This window comes from Cnephaeus nilssonii, assembly GCF_951640355.1.
Source record: "Cnephaeus nilssonii genome assembly, chromosome: 18".
Classification (NCBI taxonomy): domain Eukaryota; kingdom Metazoa; phylum Chordata; class Mammalia; order Chiroptera; family Vespertilionidae; genus Cnephaeus; species Cnephaeus nilssonii.
In genome coordinates, this window is record NC_137089.1 from 11,048,847 (window position 1) to 11,075,201 (window position 26,355).

Consider the following 26,355-nt stretch of genomic DNA (forward strand, 5'->3'; position numbering starts at 1 on the left):
GGTTGACAATTCCCTTTTCTTCAGTCCTTCACCAAAATGTTATGGACTTTATCACTAGTTACAGAGCAGTACTCACCATTTTCTAGATATACTAGTGGCCCGGTACACAGATTCGTGCACATTGAAAGGAAAATAATTAGAATATTTTAATATTGCTATTTGCCCTTTCTCTGTAATGGAAGTGTCAGAGCTGCCGCTGGTCGCCGTCTGCGGGGCAATCCTCATCCTTCAAGACTTAACCTAAACATACTGCATTACAAGTGTTCCGCTACCCCTATGCAGAAATAATCTCTCCCTCCTTGGTGATGTTAAAGATTTTGTAAACACCCTATTATCCCTGGCAGCCATTTGAGGGCAGGGGCTTCTCATGTACTCTATATACCAGGAAGAACCTCAGTTTCAACTCCTGGCTTCCTGCACTATGCCCTGCTTGATTACCCAGCCGAGTCAACTATTATATGGAGCTTTTGGTTTTGTCTTTCCACCAAGGGACTAAGACCTGCCCCATCCAATCAGAATTGCTCTATAATGACCAATCAGGACTATTGACTCACACCAATCAGAAGTATACAAATTTGGATATCTCATTTATGTCAAATGGACCTGAGAACCTGGGGAGGAACTTTCACTATAAAAAGCAGCCTCCCCTCTCTCTCCCTGGGACATAATTTAGGTTGCTTCCTGATTCTGTGTCTCTGGGCTGCAGTTGCTTTTTATCAAATACATATTTTTATTCATTATAGCCTTAAACGAATAACTTTGCCATTTCCACAGAATTAGGATTCTGCGTTTACTCAGGCTCAGGTTTGATATTAACTCTTTCACACACTGTCTGCTTTGCTTTGAGTTTTTCAAAACATTGCTTCATTTAAATTTTACCTAAATTTCATTCTGCTGCTCACAGGTGTGTTCCTGTGAGTTTTATCAGATGGGTTTTATCAATTGACATGAATGTTCATGACCACGATAAGTGCAAAACAGTAAATAGTATATGACTCCATACTTTGTTTTTAAAATATAATTATGTGAGCCCTGGCCAGTTGCTCAGTGGTTAGAGGCTGACCCTCAGACCAAAGGGTTTTGGGTTTGATTCCCGGTCAAGGGCACATACCTTGGTTGCAGGCTCAATCCCTGGCCTCTGGTCGGGGAGAGTGCAGGAGGCAACCAATGGATGTGTTTCTCTCACATCAATGTTTCTCTCCCCCCTCCTCTCTCCCTTTCACTCTCTAAAAAAAAAAAAAAAAAAAAAAAAAAAAGAAAAAAGATATCCTCAGGTGAGGATTAAAAAGTAAATAAAATATATATGATTAAGTGAAAGGATGACGGATGATAAAGTTATATGTAAAAATGATTATATTTGCATTACCAAATACATAAACATGTATTTTATTTTTAAGGTTAAAGGACAGTCATGGAAAAAAGATAATAATGGCCCTCACCAAGCAGCTTGATTGGTTGGAGCATTGTCCCATGCACCAAGGGGTTGCAGGTTTGATTCTCAGTCAGGGCACATATTTAGGTTATGGATTCAATCCTTGGTCAGGCGTGTGCTGGAGGCAGCCAACTGATGTTTCTCTCTCCCTTCTACTCTCTAGAATTAGTAGAAATATATCTTTGGGTAAGGATTAAAGAAAAAAAAAGGTGATAATGATTTTATATAATCAATCCTTGCTAGGCTGCCAAAGTAAGAGGCAAATCCTGATATCATTGTACAATAGCTTAATTCATAAATCCACTGGTGTTAACCTAGAATCGATACCATTCTAATCAGCTAGTTATTTATAATAGGAAAGGAGCAAAGGGAAGCCAGACATTGTAGGCATGTCATTTGGGCAGCTTCACCAGGAAACTGCAACTTTGCACTCCCCAGGGAACCACCAGCCCATCCCCTGCAGAACACTGGGGGATGGGGTCCAACAAAGGGGAAATGGACACGTGCTCATTTGGAGTGACTACAGAGGTGTCTGTCAGTCACACTTGGGAACAGAGATCTTTGGCCAGAATAGGCATGGCCCACTGCAAGCCCCTAAAATTTGAGAATGCATAATCCCCTAAACCAGAGGTGGGAAACGTCTGGCCCATGGGCCATATAAGGCCCACAAAATCATTTGGTCTGGCCCGGCCAAAGTATTAGGGGTGAATTAATTAAATGTTTGACCAAATACTGCAGGCTAATTTTTAAGCTGATAATTTTGTATGGCCTGTGAATGATGTTATAAATATCCAAATGGCCCTTGGCTGAAAAAGGTTCCCCACCCCTGAGAAAGGAATTCTCTCTCTTGGCTCCCACAGCCATGCAGACCCCACATGCAATGGACTGATGGACTGCAGTTGGGAACACAAATTAAACTAGCCTGACGCAGGAGGGGACTATGCCCTAACGCTGGCTTTTATTTCAGCCCTATCGAAGCCACAGCCACGCTTCTTCCTTGGTGGGACAAAGGGAGGGGACCTTGGAAACTCAGGGGGATAATTCCACAGAAATAAAGCTTTCTTCAGTATTTCATCCTCCCTTGCAAGCCTCAGAAAATTCTTTTTCTGGGATATAGCAGAATTCCACTCCCACAAGCAACAGGTGAAGTCAAGGACCCCTCTCCCCCACACCCCCCGACCCCCCCACACACACCCTGCCCCAATTACAAAATGGACAGTGGAACTTCTTAGCAACGGCATCACCCTCATGTCTCTGAAAACAAAACATAGACTTATAAATCTAATTTCATAAACATAAATAAAATTTGGAGCCTTTTAGAATTAAAGAAGATCCTGATAACATCTAAGTTTTGGGCCTTGTAAATTTCAGTCTATATAAAGCTTAGAATTTTTTAAAGTATGTTTTTAAATTTTATTTTATTGACCTTATAGTGAGAGAGGAAGGGAGAGGGAGAGAGAAACACGTTATCAATTGCCTCCTCCAAGCACCCAACCAGGAATCAAACTGCCAACCTTTTGGTGTATGGGAGACTCAATCAACTGAACCACACCAGCCAGGGCAGTCATTTATTTTATTTACAAAGCTCCCACCCATTAATCACAACATGCATTAAACAGCACTTGCCAAGTAGGTCAAACTACTCTTTCATACATTTTTGGCATTCAAGGTCTTATTAGTCTTTGAGAAAGCCTGTATTTCATTTAGCTCACTTAAGACACTTTTTACATGCTAATTATCATCGAATGGAATTTAAAAAAAAAACCTAATGTAATCCCAAAGCATCACCTTTGTAATTAAAATCTGAAAAGGTAATTCATTTCCTCCTACCCTTCAGCACAGCTTTATAAAAATAGAATTTTTTTACAACTCCTGTGTGGTCTTGTACAAAAGCTTCAAAGTGCAACCAGGAAGCTACTTGTACGGTGTAAACACCATTCTAATGTGATTCTCTTGTTTCTAATTAAAGCTATAAATTAGGAGGAACACAGTGCCGCCCACGAGCTTTTCAACTCGGGGAGTAACAACAGCCAGAGCGAGAATGAATGAAATGAGCAGGACGACGCGAGCAGCGCCCGAGCCCGCGGGGCGCTGGCCCCGGGGAGAAACAGCCGTTTTGTGAATTAAGCCCAGGCCCGGTTCCGAGCGCCCGGCCTCAGGCTCCGCGGAGCCCCTTTGGGAGCAGCGAGCCCGCCGGTGACTCCGGGGAAACATCCATTTCCCTGACGGCACCACTCCCCGAATGAGAAGGAAGAAAACCTAAGCGAGACTCTGACCTAGACCCTGCGACCCAGCTGCGCACTCTGCACCCTCCTCCCCTCTCCCTCCATCCCGCACCCCCACCCACCCACCCCCGCTTCCCCGGGAGCCCCGCCCCCTGGCCTGTCACAGCGCCACGTCTCCCAGCGCCGAGCCACCAGCCACCCGCGAAAGGCTTCCTCCAGTTAACCCCTCCTGGGCCCCCGTCCGTCACCGGTCCCCAAGCCCGACTCCTCCGCCAGCCCCGAAAGAGTCGCCGCCAACAGCCACAGGCGCGCCCTCGCCCAACGGCTCCCGCCCCGCCCCGCCCCGCCCGCGCCTACGTCACACCGCCCCGCCCACCGCCGCCCACGTGACCCGCTCCCCTCGCCCGCCGCCCCGGCGCGCGGCTGGATCGCGGCCGAAGCCGCCATTGTTCCGCCGAGGGAGGTCAGCCCGGCCTGGCACTGGCGCCCGGACGCCGCTTAGCGGCCGCCACTGGAGACACTCCCTCCGCCGCCCCCTCCTCCCCGGCGGTGGCGGAGCGAGGCTGACGAGCGTGGGGGGGGGAGTGGGGAGCCCCCCTCACCTCCCGGTGGCGTCAACGGCCGATCCCCGGCTCCGGCGCGAGGGGCGGCTGCGATGCGCTCGGCCTGAGGCCGTCGTCGGCCCGGCCCTTGCTCGCTTCCCTTGACTCTCGCATCGGCGTCGTGCGCCCCGGCGTCATCCCTCGAGTCCCCCTCTGACGGGAGAGGGAAGATGGCTGCACGGAGCTGGCAGGACGAGCTGGCCCGACAGGCCGAGGAGGGCTCGGCTCGGCTGCGGGAAATGCTCTCGGTCGGCCTCGGCTTTCTGCGCACCGAGCTGGGCCTCGACCTGGGGCTGGAGCCGAAGCGGTACCCGGGCTGGGTGATCCTGGTGGGCACGGGCGCGCTCGGGCTGCTGCTGCTCTGCCTGCTGGGCTACGGCTGGGCCGCGGCGTGCGCCGGCGCCCGCAAGAAGCGGAGGAGCCCGCCCCGCCGGCGGGAGGAGGCGGCCGCGCCGGCCTCGGCCCCCGACGACCTGGCCTTGCTGAAGAGTCTCCGGAGCGACGAGCCGAAGAAGAAGAACCGCAAAAAATTGCCCGAGAAGCCCAAAGTAAGTCGGGAGGAGCGGCGGGGAGGGGAGGGCGAGCGGGGCCCCCCCACCCCCCGCTCCAAGCCGGGACTGGGAAAGGGAAGAGGAGGGTCGGTCGGTCGCGAGCCGGGACGCGGGTCTCCCAGGAGGGGCGGCCGGTGGACACGTTCCTTGGGGGGGGGGAAATGGGGGAAACTCGGGAAGTGTCGGACGGGGGGGTGAGACAGTCTCGGGGAAGGAAGTTAGACGGCCCGGGGTCTGTGCAAGTACAAGAGCCCGGAGGTCAAGCCGTTTCGGGAACCCGGGGGCCTGCGGGTCGGCTGCGTGCGCGATGGGACCGGACCCTAAGGTGGCGGCGGTGGGAAGTTAGGGGAAAGACGGCGCCTGGGAGACGATGTCTCTAGTTCAGGTCACGTTGAGACAAGCAGCCGCGGAAGGAAATTAGTCTCCACGATTGACCCATAAAAACGACGGGGCTTGCGAGGACGAAAGGTGCCCGGGTCTCGGCGCTTCCATTTTAGTAGGAACTGGTAAAGGGAAATGGTTGCCCAACGCTGACTCCTGTGGCTGTGGCTGTGGCCGGTGGAGGCCGGGGCCGGAGCGAGGCGAGAGGGAGCCCGGTGGCCCGCTGCACTTTCGGGGACTGTGGCCCTAGGAGACGGCGGAGGCAAGTTCGGCCAAGTGGCGTGGGGAGGGTTAGGAATCGGAGTCGACGGGGGATGACGGGGCAGAATGGTGCCGGCTGACAGGTCTCCAGGCTCCGGTTGACCGGGCCACGTGCAGAGAGGCGGAGAGCATCACCTCCGTCTTCATCATGCCCCGGGTTCTATTTCTGCACTCATTACTGCCATTTCCCCGTGGTGGTTCTTCTTCCGTGAAATGTTGCATAGGTTTACGTATTTTAAAAATACTTGACGGTTGGGCAGTAGAGTCTGAAGGTGGTGTGCTGAACTGGAACCCGCTCCTAGCCTGTTTTTGTATCCACTTGGATTAAGCTCTTCGCCTTTTCAAATGCAATCAAGTAAATGTAGCCAAGGCCCTCCCATGTGAAATTCACTCTGGTGTTTGGTGGACATTAGGGGCTATACATCGATGGTTTTAGAGTCAATCGTGGAGACTAATGTAGGAGACAGATTCCTAATTCCAATATTGCATAAACGGATGGGTGCTGTGTAAGCGTGAGCAGTGTTAATGAGGTTTGGAGGGTGGAAGACTAATTCCATGGGAAGAATTTAGGAAAGTTATTCGAGGAAGTGGGATTTGAATTCAAACTAAAGTAATGATAGTACAAAGAATAAGCTGCATTAGAGACTTGACAGGTCACAGGGCATTATTGGGCTTAGATAAATATTAACATTCTGCGTGCTGATTAAGAGAATGCCAGATACATGCAAAACCTAGAAAGGGGTACAACTTTGTCAGTAGGAATACTAAGTAACTAATAGAAAAGAATATTTGGAGCATATGTAGCTATATTTAAATTTGTAGAGAACATCAAGGATTACCAGAAAGTAAGGTTATGGTGGAAATAGAGAACCTGGCCCCGAGTTGAAGAAAGATGATCTTGAGAAAAAAACAACCCACGTGTACTAATAAGCCTCATCCCGGTGTGGATGAAGCGGGTTGTGAAATTTTCAAAGCCCTGTTGGGACGCCTAAAATTGCAGATAGACTAGCCTGGAGTGGAGAGACAGGTGCTCCAAGAGCCCATCTGAAGAGCATCGTAACACTCAGATGACTCATCTGAAGAACACAGACTCCTATGGAAAATGCTCATCAGACCCAGGGCTTATCCCTTCTCCTTTTCATTTAAATAAAGGAAGGGAAAATGAGTAAACGAATCTATTAGCGTTGGGAAGTGGAGAATGGGAAGAAAAAACAAATGGTTGAATGTTAATTGGGCGAAAAAATATCTTTGCCTATCTAATGGTAAAAATGTGTGTTGGAGTTTGTCAACATTTACAAACTTGTGGCTTTCAAACTTTTTTGACTGCAACCTACAATAAGAAATATATTTACATTACAGTACCCTCCCATACACATATCTAACTATTCTGTTTGTTTTTCTTTAATGATATTTGTGACCCACTAAATTGGTTTCACATGTGAGTATGAGACATGACCCACAGTTAGCAAACACTGCTTTATAGGGCTAAGAAGTAGAAATTGCTGCTTTTTTTAAGTACTCATACACTTTGGAAAAAAGCAGGATACTGTTTGCAAATTCCTGTGAAAAGGAATACAGTATTGATATTTCGCTGTGAAGGGGATACAAAAGTAAAAGCTCAGTTTCTCCCTAGGGAGCTTTTTACTCCAGTTGTGAAAAAGATATGCTCAGAAAAATTAACAATGCAACCCTATTGTGGGCCCAGGTGGCAATGGAAGACATAGTCACAGAATTTGACTTTGAAAGTGGGTAGGAGCCGGTTAGTGGGAGAGGCTGAAGAATCAGAAAAGGCCCAACTCTGTCAGCCTGGCAGAGATGGGGAACTCTAAACTTGAGTAAGGCATTTAACCTTGCTCTGTTTAGCTTATCTTGTTTATAAATTCAAGGTCTTAGTTAAGTTAAAACACTGCAGGATTCCTCAAAGTGTTAACCCCTGACTACTTTTAGCAGAGTCACTTTGAATGCTTGTTAACATTAGACTCCTGAGCCTCTCTACAGATCTTATAAATTCAAATTTTCTGAATGGATCCAGGAAATCTGCATTTTTAACAAGCTCCCTTGGTAAATCCTTGCCTGTTAGTTTGAAAAACACTCATTGGAATAGGGCCTTAAGAACTGTACAGCATAAGAGGTTTCTAAATTCCCTCAGATTTAATCTTATCCATTTCTTTATTACTGTGTCATTCTGATGGGCATTTTAGGATACACTTATTCAAGTGGATTCAGTTATGTAAACCACAGTTTTATTTTCTTCCCTTTTCCCCATTATTTTTAATTTTCTCTTAAATCATTCCAAATTTTGCAACACAAATTTTCAAAATTTATTTCTAATAGGTTGTTTTTATTTTTAGAGTCATAAGTGGTGTTTTGTTTTTTATAATTCTTATATTAGGTTGGTTTTATCTTCTAATATCTTACCCTAGGTCTTTTAGGGCATGAATTGCAGTTTATTTAAAAGTGAAGGGGGTGGCTCTTTTCACTGGGCTCAGTTCTTGGTATTTTTGGAAATCATTGTTATCTTACATGCATTTTCCATGACACCTAGCTCAATGTGAGTATTAAACAGGCACTCAGTAAGAATTTGACTTAATCTGAGCAATTATTTAGATGGATGTGAGATCTCAGATAACTGGCATTTAACAATTATTCCTATTCCTCATGCCTGGTAAACAGTCATATGAACCATCTTTTTGCCTCCTCGGGCTAAAATTTTGTAAGGTCCATCTATCAATAGCCAATAGATCATTCTAATAATATGCAGTATCTTTTATAGTTACTATTTCCTTTCCAGTTTCACTGCTACTACCCTATATTTGGGCTTTGTTATCTTTTGCTTGGACTGTCCTAACAGATCTTAACTAGTTTTCCTGCTTTCGGTTTCTGTTGCCAATCCATTGTACCCACTCATGTCAGTTAAATTTTTTAAAGCCCAACTGTAATCATGTGACTTTCATGTTCACATCTTTTCAGTAGATTCCCCATCACCTTTTGAATAAAATCCAGCCTATGTCATGGCACTCAAGCCTCTTCATGATCTGTCTCATCTCTTACCATTACCCCACAGGCATGACCATTAATTAGCTAGACTTCTGCATCTCTTTATATTATTTTCTTCTATTAAAAGGTTCTTCTTTTTGTGTCTCTACCAATTTCTACCTATCCTTGAAAAAGGCCCAATTACAGTGCTACTTCTACTATAAAGCCTTTCCTACCTCCCCAATTAGAGTTAGTCTTTTTCGTGTGTTTAATTTTTATATTTCATGAAAGCTAAAACAAAAAGGCAGAGTGTTGCCTGTGGGGTGACTCAGATTTTTTTATTTTTAAAGTTCTGTGTGTGTCCACAAAACGATCAGGAAAGCACCTCAAGTATTGGGGTTAGGATTAAATTTTAGTAGGCAAATTTGCTTGTATGGAATCCACGGATAATGGGGATCAATTGTATATTAGTCAATATTTGTAACTGGACCATACCTCTCATCTTCAAACCTAATGTCTAGATGTATACTTGGTATCTCCAGTTGGAAAGCTGACATTTGTCTCAAATTTTAACATCTCCAAAACAATTCATAATTTCCTGCCAAAACTCAGAATCATTCTTGATTCTTGCCATTTCCCCACATCCTCGTGTCTTCTTTTCATAATTTAATCCATCAGCAAGTACCATCAACTTTACCTCCAAAATATATATTCAATCAATTTATTTTACTGTCACTTTAGCTTACAAGTAGCTTCTGTTGACTGCCTCCAATCCTTTCTCAAAACCCTAGAAAGGAGTCTTTTTAAAAACAAATCATCTGATCTTGTCTAAAACCAACATTTCGGTAGCTTTTGCATTTTAAATCTAAACTTCTTTTGTATATGGCCTAGCATCTCCTTTTCTTTCTAAGCGGATTTTGCATTAGTTTCCTCTCATTTGCTACCTCCAACTATAGTGATCTTTTTTCAGTTCTTCAAACATTTTCACAACCCAATGCTTTTACATGAGCTATGATTAACACTTGTGGAACAATCTTGTCCCACTCTTTTTATAGCCTTTACATAAGTTGATGTTGCAAAGAAGAAAGTAAAATTGGCACAGGGTTTGGCTTGCCTATCATTCCAGAGCCTATGAGATGGAAACAGTGTTCCCACTGCTTTTCACTGATTGAGGACTTCAGACTTTATATTTGTTTAAAAGGAAAGATTGTTTCATCTTTTACCTGGGAGGCTGAAAGAACAGTGTTCACAGTTTTTCTCAGAGGAATTGCATTGAATATTTTAATAGGTTAAGATAGTTTTTAACCACCTAATTTCTCATCTTTTAGCAGTTAGTAAGTAAATTTAAATGACTCAGTGCAGTCATTGTCATGAGTAAAATGGAGGTGCTATATAAGTGACTATGATGAAAAGTTTCCTGAAGGGATGAGTTAAATGAAGTGTTTGCAGATGTAAGCTTTGTGAGCTGCCAGTAAAGAGATGGGAAACTTCCATTGGACCTGCAAGACAGTTCAGTTGGCAAGGCTTTCATAGAACAGTGAGGCTGACCACAGGAAGTCAGAAAAAGTAGGCTTGGCTAGAGAGGATAGGATGAACTAAGAAATAGCATGAAAATTGACAAGTAAGATGGTGATATTGGGAAGCAGAATTATAGTTTTATATTCCTGATATATATATATATATTCCTGATGTGGATATGCTCTAATTCCAAACTCCTTTTTGGAGCTTCTTACCTTTCTTTGTGCACTGCCTCTCCTCCCAATTCCAACACCCTCCCACATACATATACTCAGAGATTAGAAGAGGCAGCATTAAAATGGCAAAAGAGCACAGAAGAAAGAAAATTAGAAGGAATAGTGAGGAGACCTGGTTGTGTCATTAGCTGTCTGACTTTAACTAGTTGTTTAAAATGCATCTATTTGACAGACCTGACGCAGTTACTGTCTGGTGCTTAGATTCCAGTGCAGATGCAAGAAAAAAGGGTCCCCACTCACGCTTTCTGTCTGTCTGATTGTGTTAGCCAAGATTTAAAGGAGTAACACACACACAAAGAGTTTTTACAACTCAAATTACCTTGTAAACAATTGAAGAGCTGGCTTTCCTCCAAAAGAAGACTCTAAAGCCAAAACCGGTTTGGCTCAGTGGATAGAGCGTCAGCCTTCGGACTGAAAGGTCCCAGGTTCGATTCCGGTCAAGGGCATGTACCTTGGTTGCAGGCACATCCCCAGTAGGGAGTGTGCAGGAGGCAGCTGATCGATGTTTCTAGCTCTATATCCCTCTCCCTTCCTCTCTGTAAAAAATCAATAAAATATATTTTTTTTAAAAAGAAGAAGACTCTAAAATCCGAGGGCTTTTATTAATGTTGCTTAAGACTCAGCAGATTAAATTTGGATTCATTAGGAATTTAATCAGCTAAAAGACAGCTTTTGTTTTGATTTTTTTTTCTGCTATAAGTCTTTGGGAAGCTTATAAATTGGACTTTAGAATATTAATGGTCTCTTTTTCCAATTGCATATCCTATATAATAAAAGCCTAATATGCTAAGTATCCAGTCGTCTGGTCATTCGTTCAACCAATCAAAGCATAATATGCTAATGATATGCGAAAGTTGCTCAACCGCTCACTATGACGTGCACTGACCACTAGGGAGCAGATGCTCTGACTGGTAGGTTAGCTTGCTGCTGAGGTCCGGCCAATTGGGACTGTTCAAGACAGGCCGGACATGCCCTGGAGCCCTCCCATGGTCCTTCCCTGGCTGGCCAACCTCCCGCGTCCCTCCCCAGCCCTAAGTGCACCGGTGGGGTCCCTCGGCCTGGCTTGTGCCTTCTTGTAATCCGGGACTGCTCAGGGGATGTCAGAGAGCCGGTTTTGGCCCGATCCTGCAGGCCAGGCTGAGGGACTCCACTGGTACATGAATTCGTGCACCAGGCCTCTAGTTCCTGATAATTTTCTACAAATGCAGATAATGTCACATTATAGAAACTGAACATTCATGTTGTTTTCTTGAGTATAGCTCTGCTATAATTAGTAATCTGATAGAAGTCTATTCTGCAGAACTGGAAATAAAGCAATTGAAACTAGTATATTGATTTTTTACTTATTTACTAACTTACTGTTTTGAATATGAGGAGAATGGGTAAGTAAAAAAAGTAGTAGTACCCAGAAAGAAGAGTTAGATACCTGGGTCCCATTCTTCAAATTCCTGAATATAAATAGGGGAGGGTGGGCTCAGAAATGCTTATTTAAAAAACAAAACAAAACTAGTGATTATGAGTAGAAGCCAAAATTGGTATTCACATACTTAATTCTACTCATGAACATCTCTTAAGTGCTATCATTTTATTTTAGGAGTGTCAGGAAGGCTGAAATAGCCTTTTAAAACTATGGCAGTGGGTTTGTAAAAGCTTCTAATCCCAGAACAGTAGCACCATTAGATTATAGATTTACAGGGGACATTAGGGATTACCTAATATAGAGGCCAACAAACTATGGTCTATGGACCAGATCTGGCCCTCCACCTGTGTTTTGGAGGGACGTAGTCATACTCATTCATTTTTGTGCCATCTATGGCTCTGTCTGGCCCCTTACTGAAAAAGTTAGGTGGCTTTAGAATAGATAAGACTTATCATTTTATAGATGTATAAATAAGATGTAGAAAAAGGATAATGAGTGAAATATTCTGAGACTACACCAATGATGAGTGGTCAGAGTGCAAATACAGTTGAGTTCTTTTTCCTGCTTTCATTCTACAATTTTTTGTTCAAGGGACTGATACCTGGGTGAGGTCAGAAAATAGATTTGTGGTACAGAATTTTGTTTATAACTTTATTGTTATAAAACACAGTTATTGGGCTAGTAAATGGTCCATCAAGTATTAGATAACATAGCTATACAAACCACCTTTTTTTTTTTTTTTTTAAATCCTGACCCAAAGGCATGCTTAGAGAGAGAGAGAGAAACATCAATCAGTTGCCTTCCATACATGCCCCAACAGGGGATCAAACCCGAGACCCAGGATGTGCCCTGTCTGGAAATCGAACCAGCGACCTTTCCGTGCACAGGACGACACTCAACCAACTGAATCACTACAGCCAGGCAGAAACCTTTTTAATTTGGGTTGGGGAAGAATTTGATTGTAGTATATTCTTTCTTCTGAGTACAAATCTTTGGTTTAATCTGCCAAGCAATTTGATTACAAGCGTCTTTTTTTTGTTCCTTATGCAGCCAAATGGACGGACTGTTGAAGTGGCTGAGGAGGAAGTTGTCCGAACTCCTCGAAGTGTAACAGCAAAGCAGCCATTAGAGACAGACAAGAAAAATGAAAAGGTAAGGTGGGATCATATAAAATTAGATGCAAGGCTCTAAATAAAGAGAGTGACATGTAAAAAAAAATTATGCTTTTCTTTTTCACAAAATTGTACATATTACCCACCCCCCCCTTCAAGGAAAACTGAAGATCTAAATTTATCAAAGCGGATGGATAGGTGGTGAAGGTTCCAGATATGTAATATGCCTCTTATTTGAAAACAAAATTGTATTACCTTTGTTAATAGTGTATTTCTGGAATAAAAAGCTTAACAAAATTTTCCTTTGGTATTGTGTTAGATTTCTGTTGTGACATAGTTTGACTTTTTTAACAAAAGAAAATGCTCTGTACTCAGGTTATTATTAAAATGTTTGGATGTGCACCCCTAAGTTTTCAAATAAGACAATCTAACAAATCCTGGGATTTTATTTATTTTCCACTTGCCAATGTTAGGACTAACCATTTTATTTGACTTAATTTAGTTTGTGAATAGGCAAAATATACAAGAAACTGTTAACAGTGTTTCCTTCTGCTGTGGAAGAAAGATGTTCCTTTTAATCCCTTTTGGTACTCCCCCTTCATTTTTTATTAACCCTATACATGCATAACTCCTTCTCAGAAAAAAAACAATTACAGATAGGTAACTGATTTCTAAGAACCAGGGTGCAGCTCCAGCTCTTAGGCATAGTGAAATGAAATAGTTGCTACAGTTTCTTAATGCTTGCATTTTCAAAATAACTGAAGAACTGATGAAATCAATTCTCCCCCTGTAACCTAATGAAATTGGCCTACGACTAAGATAGCTGCAGGTAGGATGGCTTAGTATGAAGGGTAGTTGTGGGAAAGAATTACATTTATGTCTGACTTTGTCTTTGGGAGAAAAATAAATAGTAAATGACTATATTAACAAATAAGCATTCAGTTTAGGGATTGTGACTTTATACCGTGAATAGTTTACATGCTTAATATGGAATTATCCTTCTCTCATTTAGTGTTTCCTTGTTTCTGGGCTTTTTCTCTACTAGCAAGCATTTTATACTTATCCCTGCTTCCATTCTCTGAATTATTCTGGAAAATTTGTAATTGGACTACTTAATGAACTATCATTTAATAACTCTGATTGACTAATCATATATAGATTGGGTGTATCAGATGTAAAACCAGTTTGAAGTTTATAATCTGAAATTTATGATAGGAAATAATTATAACATTGACATTTGTTAAGTATCTATAATGTGGCAGGCATTGTGTAAGGTGAGGTATATGTGTGAATATCTACACTAATAAAAGAAACATGCTAATTGACTGTACCTTCGCGATGCCCACCAGCCAATCAGGAGTGAGTTTGCAAATTAACCCAACAAAGATGTTGGTTAATTTGCATATGCAGGCACCGAGTGCCATGGTGACAACGCAGGTGTTCCACACTGCCCCCAGCCACTCGGGGCCTCTGGGCAGTGTGGGAAGGCGGAAAGGTGACTGCGCCAGAGTGAAGGCAGTGCCGGCAGCCAGCGTATGGAAGGCCCATTCTTGCACAAATCTTTGTGCATCAGGCCTCTAGTATTTACATATATCTGGTAGGGACAAGTTATTGAGCATTTATTGGGTGTACTTTTAAGACTGTATAGAATAGTTATACACATTGCTTTATTTATCCTCACAAGAGCATTGAGGCGGCGGTATTACACCTATCTTACAAATAAGAAACCTGAGGCTTAAATTACCCTAAGCCAGTGATGGGCAACCTTTTGAGCTTGGTGTGTCAAACTTCGCCAAAAAACTGAGCATAACTTGGGTAGTGTGTCACTTTGAGGAAAAAACATTATTTCGCAAATGTTTCATCCTCGGGAGCAGCAAATGTTTCATCCTCGGCATGCGGCCGTGTGTCATCAGAAATGGCTACGCGTGTCAGTGCTGACACGCGTGTCATAAGTTCGCCATCACTGCCCTAAGCTAATAAAAGTATAGTCTGTTCTAACCCAGACCCATCTGACTACAAAGTCTGTGCTTTTTATTGCTCTGTATTATTTCTGATCCACAACCTGTTAGGTAGATAATAATGGCCCATTTTGTAGATAAGGGCTCTGAGCATAGAAGAATTTTGTGGTTTCACTAATTTCATACAGTTTCTGAACTAGGATTTGAATCCCACTCATTCTGATATGAGAGCCCATGCACTTTTTAATCATTTGAGAGTACCTCCTCTCAATTGCTGTTGCTCTTTCAGTACAAAGCTTCTACTTTGAGTTTGTTGCCTATTTTCTTCATTTTTTGCATAATAAATGCTGCAACTCATGGCTAGTATTTCTGTTGATTATCTTGCATCTTGAATTTATGCTTTTTAACTTGGTTCAGTCCAAGTGAGACTTGTTTCAGGTAGTTTTTTATGCTATTTTATGTATTTTTGTGTGTTTCAGGTAGTTTTTTATGCTATTTTATGTATTTTTGTGTGTTTGAAATAAGTGATATTTTTAGACTTCTTATATTTCTTTGTAAACAAACATTATCTTAGATCTACTTATTTATCTTAATATACATTATTGTATATTTGTTTATCTCTCAGAGTCACATCTTGGGCACTTTGAGGAGTACAACTTGCCCATACAGTAAATAATTGCACTCTAAGCTGTTACAGTGAACAACTTGTCCTATCAGTTGAGTAAGGTTCATAGATAAAACGTTGTCTGAAAATTACATATGACAAGAGTTACAGATCTTGGCTCTGTAAAGGTCTTTATTTGGATATGAAGGTCGATGCTTCATTGATACTAGCAGAGTACACATAGGGCCGTGATCCAGGCTGAATGCGTTATGCTATTAGATGCTGAAGGGGAATAAAGAGAAATGTAAGATGTACTTACCCTCAGAGAGATTACTGTTTAATTAAGGAAAAACAAGCACAAGAGAGAGGTCAGGTAACAAGGCACTGAGTGTCAGGTATTCAGAGGAGTTAGATTATCCTATCTGTGTATCCAGAAGATTGACTAATTGGACTCTTAAGGATGGGGATGGTATTTCAGTAAGTACAAGGGGTAAGACCAATTTTGGCAGGAGAGAGAAACAAATGAACACAATCAGACATTATTCAGCTGAATCAAAAGAACATATTCAGACATACTCCAGGGAAAGCCCTAGATAAGTTTGACTGCTCAGGGTGGAGTGGGGATAGATAAATCTTACATGCAGATTTTGGGTGTATCAGGATGTAAAGCCTGGCACAACATGTATGAGTAACAAATCATTCTTACATCTGTGCTTGTAAGGGTCTGAATTAAGATAAAAGTGTAAAGATTGCTAGAAGCAGAAACAGCAGAAGCAAAAACATATAAAATGTGGTCTCCATAAGGTTGTTCAGGATAATGTTGGTGGTATCTACTAAAATACTGATATCATTCATTATATGTATCAATGAGCTCTTACATTTTTATGATGGTGTACAAAATGCTTTCATCTATCTTAACGCTGATGAACAACTTGATGGGGGGATAATTATTATTTTATACAGCTCATTTCTATGTGTACTTAGTTTTATATTGAAAAAGCAAAGTAAGCTTTACTCATATGTGACTAGTCATCGACACCCTCATTTGGGATGTTAGATGGGGTAGTAAGACACTATATGGGAAGGATTCTGAGAAGGATGGAGTTACAGTTGAAAAAGTACTCATTGGTTCTTTGCTTATAGCATATCCTGACAGATTGCAACATATGTATGCTCCATTCTATGGGTTAATTGATTGTATTACCCAATTTAAACTAAACTTTTAGTAAACAAGACTACCAAGAAGCTAAGATTGCAGATGATAATGCAAGTAAACAACTAGAAAAAGAGTAGGCATTAGTATTCATACAAGAACCCTGTCAGCCACATCATCATGAGGTTAAGATGATTTAAATGGGGTGGGGAACCTTTGTTCTGCCAAGGGCCATTTGGATATTTATAACAACATTCCAGGGCCATGCAAAATTATCAACTTAAAAATTAGCCTGCTGGGAGAACCAAGATGGCGGCATAGGGTAAACACCTAACTGTTGCCTACCACAACAGTTTTGAAACAGCAACTGGAAAACAGAGCGCACACCGTCCAGAACCACCGGAAAGCTGGCAGAGTGGAAAACCTACAACTAGAGAAAAACAGAGAGGGGGACGCTGAGCCTCAGGAGCTGTGGAGGTGCGGAGATCCGTGAGCGCGGAAAGGGCGGGCGGCTGAATACACGGCAGGCTTGCTCGCAGCGCGCGGAGAGGGAGGGCCGCAGACGCTGCGTGGCTAGCTTTCTCGTTTGGGAGAAAAACAGAACCTCCGGTCTGCACTGAAATCCAGCTGCAGTCGGGGAGAAACTGGGCTGTTTGGCAGCGGACGAGGCTCCAAAGCTGCCTTCTCTCAGAGGCGCACAGCCATTAGGGCACGGAGAAAACGACCCTCTTAGGGCGGTGCTGACGGAAACCAAGTTTGTCTGCGCCATTCTGAGACTCCGCCCCATCCGAGCTGAGCATAGCCCTCCCAGTGACTGGATTTCTCATTCGGGAGAAAAACAAAACCTCCGGTCTGCCCTGAAACCCAGCCCCAGCTGGGGAGAAACTGGTCTGTTAGGCAGCGGGAGAGGCTCGATAGCTGCCTTCTCTCAGAGGCGCGCAGCCATTAATTCGGGCACGGAGAACCCGCCCCTCTTAGGGCGGAGCAGACGGGAAACCAAAGCTTGTCTGCGCCACCCTGAGACTCCGCCCCATCCAAGCTGAACACAGAAGCTCTCCCAGCGGAGACACTGCGGATCCTCACAGCCAACTGGCTTGGAGATCAATTCCCGCCAGTGATACCAACAATCCCAACCACTCTGAACTCCAGTTTCTGGGGACACGCGGGGGACCCAGACGCCTACGGGACTCTCGGCCATCGGTTGGAGAGTGAGAGTGACTTTTCTGTCGGTGTGGACGACACCAGATTTCAGCCACTCTCATAAGGGACACATTCAAGAGGCAGACTCAGTGAGCACCAAAGCCCTACTGTGCCTCCAGCACTGCAATTCTTCCGTTATAGACACAGCAGGCCCTCACAACCAGTTGGACCGGAGGTCAATCCCTCCCAGTGTACCAACAGCAATCAGGGCTTTTAACTACACCAAGACTTTCCACTCAGCCCACAAAGGGGTGTACCAAGAGCGACCACCTAGGGTGATTGGGGAAGCTGAGCTACTGGCCCCTATAGGTCACCGACCACACAAAGCCACTCCATCAACACAGGGAGGCAGCAAAATGTGGAGACATTGCAGTATGTCACAAGTAGGAGAGATAGATGAAAGCCAACTAATGGACGACACAGTGTTCAGAACCATATTTATAAGGTTACTCAAGAATCTTCTAAAAACCGCTGATAAACTTGAAGAGACCTTCAAGGACCTAAATGAGAATACCAAAAAAATGGAAAAGGACCAGTCAGAAATTATGCATACACTGTCTGAAATAAAGAATATACAGAGTAAACCACCGCACCCGAAGAGTCAAACCAAAGATCTGGAATATGAGGAAGAAAAAAACACCCAACCAGAGAGGTGGAAAGAAAGAAGAATCCAAAAGTGTGAGGATAGCATAAGGAGCCTCCAGGATGGCTTACCAATATCCGAATTTTTGGGGTGCCAGAAGAGAGAGAGCAAGATACTGAAAACCTATTTGAAGAAATAATGACAGAAAACTTCCCCCACCTGGTGAAAGAAATGGACTTGCAGGTTCAGGAAGCGCACAGAACCCCAGGCAAGAGGAATCCAAAGAGGACCACACCAAGACACATCATAATTAAAATGCCAAGGGCAAAAGACAAAGAGAGAATCTTACAAGCAGCAAGAGAAAAACAGTTAGTTACCTACAAGGGAGCACCCATACGACTGTCAGCTGATTTCTCAACAGAAACTATGCAGGCCAGACGGGAATGGCAAGAAATATTCAAAGTGATGAATAGCAAGAACCTACAACCAAGACTACTCTACCCAGCAAAGTTATCATTCAGAATTGAAGGGCAGATAAAGAGCTTCACAGATAAGAAAAAGCTAAAGGAGTTCATCACCACCAAACCAGTATTATATGAAATGCTGAAAGGTATTCTTTAAAAAGAGGAAAAAGAAGAAAAAAGTAAAGATAAAAATTATGAACAACAAATACATATCTATCAACAAGTGATTCTAAAAATCAAGTGAATTCAAAATCTAAGGAACAGAATAAACTGGTGAACATAATAGAATCAGAGGCATAGAATGGGAGTGGATTGATAATTCCCAGGGGGAAAGGGGTGTCTGTGTGGGGGTTATGGGAAGAGACTGGACAAAAATCATACACCTATGGATAAGGACAATGGGGGGGAAGGGAACCGGGTGATGGGGAGATATGGGGGGAAAAAGGAGAAACAATTGTAATAATCTGAACAATAAAGATTTATTTAAAAAAAAAAAAAGAAAGAAAGAAGATTTCCCAAGGTTGAACCATGGGAGTTAAAAATAAAATATGAATGTTCAAGTTCTCCAAAAAAAAAAAAAAAAAAAATTAGCCTGCTATATTTGATCAAACATTTAATTAATTCACCCCTAATGCCTTGGCAGAACCAGACCAAATGATTTCAAGGGTCTTATACCTTATACCGCCCACGGGCTGGATGTTGCCCAACCCTGATTTAAACGGGCCTAATTAGACATTGGTTACCCAAAATTGAAATCATCAAGGAAGATTTTTTGAAATAGGAATATAATTCTACTTTTGCTTAAGATGAAGCCAACAACTTCATAGAATATACCAGAATTTATTTTAGGGTAATTTACTAGGGGAAGATTGGGCCAAAGTGAACAGATGGCCTAGCAGTTTTGCACAAATTATTCTTCACTACCAAACCCTGTACAGTCCTTTTTTTATAGTATAATTCATGTTCTCATGATTGAAAAGACAAAGGGGCCATACCTCCTGGTAGCCTTGTGATAGATGATTGCTTAAACTTGATACTGTTACCAGTTTGATATTTATCTCAGTTGTCATATGATTCTGGCTGTTGCTAACCAAAATATTTATGGCTACATTTTAAGGAACACAGATAATCATCAACTAAAAGGCTTTGATATGCTGCTTGCTAAGAACAATGGAGTTAGTCAGAGGTCACAGCATGAAACTTAAAAAGGAAATGAAATCCAGGACACAGATATGGAGTTGGTTTTGTTCACATCTACATCTATACACTCATTCTTCCCTCAGAAGTACTTACTTACTTTATTTATTTATATTATGCAAACATACATATATATTTAACATGAAACACTGACAGATTTCTTCTGAGACTATTATAGTGTAAATTTTTGTAATACCTATATTGTGTGTATGAGATGGAGAAAAGACAAAATGTGAGATTATAAAAGAAGCCAGTAGGAAAACATTTACTTTAGAAACAGATTTTTCTAATCAATTCTAATGTCTTAAGTGACATCTATTTCAAATAATGTTGGAGGTTTTTGGTTTAGGGTAGTTTGCTTCATGCTGCATCTGAGCTCCTGCCTGTGTCTGATGGTCTACAGACTTCCTCAAGAATAGGTATTTTTTTCCTTCTTCATCTTTGTATATCAGTATCTATCATGAGCTATTCAAATGAAGCAAACTAAAGATTATATTGGAAATATAATGGCCCTAGTTGGTTTGGCTCAGTGGATAGAATGTCGGCCTGCGGACCAAAGGGTCCCGGGTTCGATTCCGGTCAAGGGCACATACTTTGATTGCAGGCTCCTCCCTTGATCCCCCCCTGATCAGGACACGTGCAGGAGGCAACCAGTCGATATGTTTCTCTCTCATTGATATTTCTCTCTGTCTTTCCCTCTTTCTTCCACTCTCTCTAAAAGAAAAAGAAATCAATGGGAAAATATCCTCTGGTGAGGATTAAAATATATATAATGAAATGTCTTATTTTCTTACCTTCAAGAAGTTCACATTATCATTAGGAAAACTATGAACACTTGCACAGTATTGGGAATATCACAAGAAGTTTGTGACAAATGACAAAAATCATGGCAGTTTTAAATATTTAAAGATTCAAGGATATGTAATGAGAGTCGAGAAAAAGGGGAAGTGACATGGATAACACAACTGCAGTGGAACTTGAGCTGGGTTAAGGAAAAGATCATTTCGTGCGTTGAACATCAGTACGAGAATAGATGGTTCAGGGAGCCAAGAAAATCACCCTACACCTTGGCTACAGCACTTTATTTTAACAGAAATCCACAGTCAGTGCAGCTTGGGCAAAGACAGGCATGTGTCCAGGTGACAGTCTTGTTGGATCCAAATGGTTATATGTGTGAATAAAAGACTACAGGTTGAGATTAATTTGTGATTAATCGTAATGTACAATTAATCGTAATGTACGATTCAGTAACAGTAGCAAAATTACAGTTATGAAGTAGCAACAAAAATAATTGTATGGTTGGGGGTCACCACAACATAAAGGGTCGCAGCATTAGAAAGGTTGAGAACCACTGCTTTATGGCCTCAGTTTTCTTTTCTTTTTTTCTTTTTTTTTTATTGAGGTATTATATGTGTACATATCTTACCATTCCCCCCCACCCCACACCCATACATGCCCTCACCCCCCAGAGTTTTGCGTCCATTGTTTATGCTTATATGCATGCGGCCTCAGTTTTCTTATCAGTAAAATGGGGTACCACTTTTAGTTAGTTCCTGTAGTTTTGTATTGTCCAGTATGGTAGCCACTTGCCACATGTGGCTATTTAAGCAGTCTTGCTCATACTCTTATTAGGTGTGTGTTTTTACTGATTACATTTCAAAATGATAGTACTTTGGATGTGTTGGGATAAATGTATTATTAAAATTAATGTTATCTATTTCTCTTCACTTTTTAACACGTGTCTGTTAGAAAATTTTAATTTACATATGTGTTTCTATTGGACAGTACTGCTCCAGATCAGGTGTTGACAAACTCCAACCCTCCAAATCAAGCCAGGTGTCTATTTTTGTTAATAATATTTTATTGGAACACAGTCACACCCATTCAGTTATATACTGTATATGGCTACTTTCATGCTACAGTGGCAAGGTTGTGTGGTTGCTACATGTATAACCATATAGTCTACAAAGCCTAAAATATTTACTGTTTTTATAGGAAAATTTTGCCAACCCATTCTCTAGACCAGTGGTTCCCAACCTTTTTTTTTTTTGGCCATGCCCCACCTAAGCATCTCTAAAATCCTGATGCTGCCCCTCTGTGAAATGTAATTCTTATTATTCAAAAAGTGAACTACTATTCACGTAGAGGAAGCCTAAAAGACCATAAACTTGGTCTAAACAAGCTTCCAAAGAACATAGCATCCATGAAAGAGGAAAATAAAAGAATGAAAGGATAGTTAAAGTAATGAGGAAGAAATCACTGAGAAATTGTTAAAAGAAATAATAATAATAATATGAAGTGATAGGAAAAAAATAGCAAATGAAGTTTCAAAACATATAACAGAGAACTGAAATGCATAAATATGTCACAACTAGAGGCCCGTTGCATGAAATTCGTGCGAGGGGCTCAGCCCTCTTGGCCCCTCCCCCACCCACCCATCGTTCCAGAAGGTCCTTCCACCGTCCAGTCTAATTACCATATTAGCTCTTTATTATAAAGGGTATATATTTATATACTGTATATGAGGCCCCTAGAACCATAAGAAATGCAAAAAATTCACTGTTAATAACTCATTCTCAAATTGCCCCCCTTAAAAATCAAATTGGCCCACATTGGGAACCACTGCTCTAGACTGTGTATTGACAGATGCTCGATGTTGCTATCTTTACTTAAGAGTGGGTATCAGAGAACGTCAGAAGATTCATGGTGGGTGCCACTGGGGGAAAGGTGGCAGGGAGGGACTGCTAATGGGTGTCATGTTTCTTTTTTTGAGATGATGAAAATGTTCTGGATTGGATAATGATGGTAGTTATGCAACTTATGATCTCTTAATTTTTAAAAAGTGGATATGAACCTGGTTTGGTAGATGTGATAAAACAGAGCATTATACATGATACATGTTAATGATGATAATAACATACAATGAAACAAACAAATGCAAATGAACTATGGGGAATGTAAATAAAATTTAATAATTTTTATATGCTCCCATTATCAAAGATAATTTTTAATTACCTTTAAGAGGTCATGTCACTTGAGAATATTTGCAAGTAGATTATTGATAGAAAAAGCAGTTAGCTGTCATTTCTTGCCTTAGTCTGTTTACTGCTTACCCTAAAAAAGACTTATGAAGATACAATCTCTTTTTAGTTATAAACTTAACTTTAAGATAGTGTGCAACAATACGCACATAGTTAATCTAAATAAATAGTTAAATGAGTGAATACAAAGTATAAATAACATCACTTATGACTATTAATTTTCTGGAAACAATCTAAATATAGAAATTGTGGCTTTAGAAGTTTATTAGCAAGCTTTTGAAATGAGAAAATATTAGCAGAAGGGAGTTGGCAGGCCATTCCAAAATGTCCATGTCTTGTGTGTTTTTTCTTAATTGAATTATTAAGCATCTACTACAGGTTGGGGCAAAGTAGGTTTACAGTTGTGAGTACACAAAACACAGTTCATTTCTTGTATTCTTTATTATTGTATTACTAGTGGCCCGGTGCATGAAATTCATGCACATTAAAAGGGAATTAATTAGAGAAAATATTTTAATATTGCTATTTGCCCTTTCTCTATAATAGATGTGTCAGAGGCGAAAGAAAATCAGTAAAATGTATATGAAAACCTTCCTCCTGTCAGAGTCTGGGGCGCACCTCGGAACTAGAGTCAAGTCCCCGCCCACCACAGCGCTTCAAAAACGAAGGAGACCCAGACCCTGCCGGCTCCACCCCTGTCAAGCCCGTCTTGGGGGGGGGGGGGGGGTGGAGAACGCGGACAGCCTTAGGTGCCCCAACCCAGTGCCTGGGCGTGAGGCCGCGGCCTGAGGTCCCCTGTCAAGTCCTGCCAGGGCGGGAGGCGTGGCCTGAGGTCCCTCACTCTGGCCAGGCGCCATGCAGCCTCAGGTCCCTGCTGTTCGGTCGTGACATTATGGCATCCCTACTAATTTGCATATTCCTCGATTATATAGAAAGATTTTCCATATGAACAACTGTAAACCTACTTTTGCTTCACCCTGTATATACAAATTCTAGGTATTTGCACATTGCTTTTAAACTGACAAAATATTACCTACTTTGTACCATTGACTCAATTTGTTATACCTAGGGTATGCCAACAGTCTTTATGAAATCCAAACCCATTAGTCGGTACATCATTTTTCTTCTGAACACTAGCAATAGGTTTTTATTTTAATGCTCTAAAAACACCAAATTATAGCACTTTATTTATTTATTATTTAAATTAGGGTAGCATAATGTCTACGGGCACAGACTTTGGAGCCAGATAGACCTATTTCCAAATTTGACTCTATCTACGATTTACTAACTATGTGACCCAGAACAGCCTTTTTAATATTTAACATCTCTAAGTCTTCATTTTCTCATCTCTAAAATAGGAATAATACCTTCTCCATTGAGTTTTTTTAAGGAATAAAAAAAAAAAATAGTGTAAAGTACTTAGCATTTAGTAACTACTCAATAAATGATAACCTTGTATTATTGCCATTTTAGTATGTTAATTTTTTTAATCAAACATTATTTTTTTTGGTTGCCAGTATCATACATTTATTATGTATTTTACTGACTCCTACCTTTTCAAAACATGAAATATTAAGTAACATTTTATTTTACTTTCAGTCAAAGAAAAATAAGAAGAAATCAAAATCAGATGCTAAAGCAGTGCAAAACAGTTCACGCCATGATGGGAAGGAAGTTGATGAAGGTACTTGAGCAAGTGAAAGGACTATAGAAAAAAAATTTAATCTTTTTTTTTTTTTAACCAAGGTGCATTATATTAAAGCTGCGTTTGTTTTGCTTAATCTTGTATCTAGCTCTTCTTTTTAATAACTATAGATCTTAATGTACAGATCTATGACATTGTTAGGAAACACTTTTTTATCTAAGTTATTTAAGGATCTAACAGTGCTTTTCCTAAAAGGAACTGCCTTGAAACTTAAGGTCTAATTCAATATCTTGAGCAATTAAAAAGCCATTTGTTTGGTCTGTGTTTTCTAGAAATACAGTTTAGGTTTTCCCTCATTGTTCTTAAATATACTATCCCTAGAAGGCTGTGCACAAATTTTTCGAGTGAGCATTTATTGTTATCGCCTAATAAGCCCATTTATTAGTAGTTATGTATAACACTCTCCTATCAGTTTTATTGAGCAAAAGAAAAATATACAAGATGACTTCTGCATCATTTTTTTCTAAACCATAGGAGATAGATTTGATAAAAATTATGAGAATAAATAATGGCAATTAGCTGCCTAAAACAATATATTGAGATTAGAATAAATCTTAGGATAAATTGTTATAATCAGCACTCCTATTAAATAGCATATTTAATATCTAAATTTATCATGCTATCTTGTGTGCACTGCTCCATTCCCCTTTCTCCCCCCCAAAAAACAAAAACAAAAAAACAAAACACAACACAACACTACAACTTTTTGTTTTCCCCTTACTGAATAACATTTTTTTTTCTGGGGCTATGTCAGGAGCCTGGGAAACTAAAATTAGTCACAGAGAAAAACGACAGCAACGTAAACGTGATAAGGTACAGACTGATTCTGGTTCATTGGATTCAACTATCCCTGGGATAGAAAATACCATCACAGTTACCACCGAGCAACTTACAACTGCATCATTTCCTGTTGGTTCCAAGAAGAATAAAGGTATATTAGTGGAACATAAGAGTCATACATCAAATCCAACTCCTTTAAATCTAATGTACAAAATATCATTACGTCAAAATCTCTTATTTTGAACTAGTTACGTCATTGTGCTGGTAGATCCTTCTTTGTGAGAGCATTGTGGACCACATCTTGGTTTATCTGATACCAGCAGTGGTACAGTTATACTTTTTAATGAATGGCCTATTAAATTAAAATTGCCTTGAGTCACATGAGAAAATGATGTTATCTCTTTTTTCTCGTGTATATTGCTTTGCCCCAACTCTCTTACATCTCCATTTCTTATAGTGGACAATATGTTAAATGCAATTATTTGTCATCATTGTGCATGTGGTGCTTTTACTCCAAGATGAAACAAGCATGTTCTGGCAGTGCAGGTTCTATCTGGATTTCTCACCACCCCAAATGTTTGAGAATGCCGTAGGTGTTTGATAAAGCTAGATCGGAACTTCAGAGGTTCTTCCCAAGTATCTCCAATGTTCAGATTATCTAATAGTGATAACTTCTTGGTAGCTCTTTACATTGCCATCATTTTTACCCTGGAGACATCAGTCGGGAGAGTTATACTGTTCAGCTTGTTTTAAGGCATTGACTTACCTTCTTCACCTTTTTATTAATTGCCTCCCCACCCCGCATTTGTCTCTAGACCACTTTCTTGGGTTTGTTCCCTTTTTACATTTTTGCTTGATGAATTGGTGGAATTTATTGCTTTGGTACAGAAATGACATCTACTTAGCCATTTTCACTGTTACATATTAGCCATACTTTAGTGTTTCTGTTGGTCACC

At 41.1% G+C, this 26,355-nt stretch overlaps 1 protein-coding gene across 3 annotated transcripts in view; it reads left to right on the plus strand.

Annotated features, from left to right (window-relative positions):
* The first annotated feature begins 4,062 nt into the window (after positions 1-4,062).
* The window catches only part of MTDH (metadherin), a 53,520-nt gene continuing 31,227 nt past the window's right edge, over positions 4,063-26,355 (plus strand). Inside the window, exons 1-4 of one of the 3 annotated variants that reach the window (XM_079795849.1) lie at positions 4,063-4,807; positions 12,653-12,754; positions 24,514-24,598; positions 25,374-25,550. In XM_079795849.1, the coding sequence (XP_079651975.1) occupies positions 4,430-4,807; positions 12,653-12,754; positions 24,514-24,598; positions 25,374-25,550 (742 nt within the window). In that variant the 5' untranslated portion in view covers positions 4,063-4,429. The remainder of the gene's footprint in view (positions 4,808-12,652; positions 12,755-24,513; positions 24,599-25,373; positions 25,551-26,355) is intronic. The other 2 variants (XM_079795851.1, XM_079795850.1) reach the window with 2 other exon arrangements.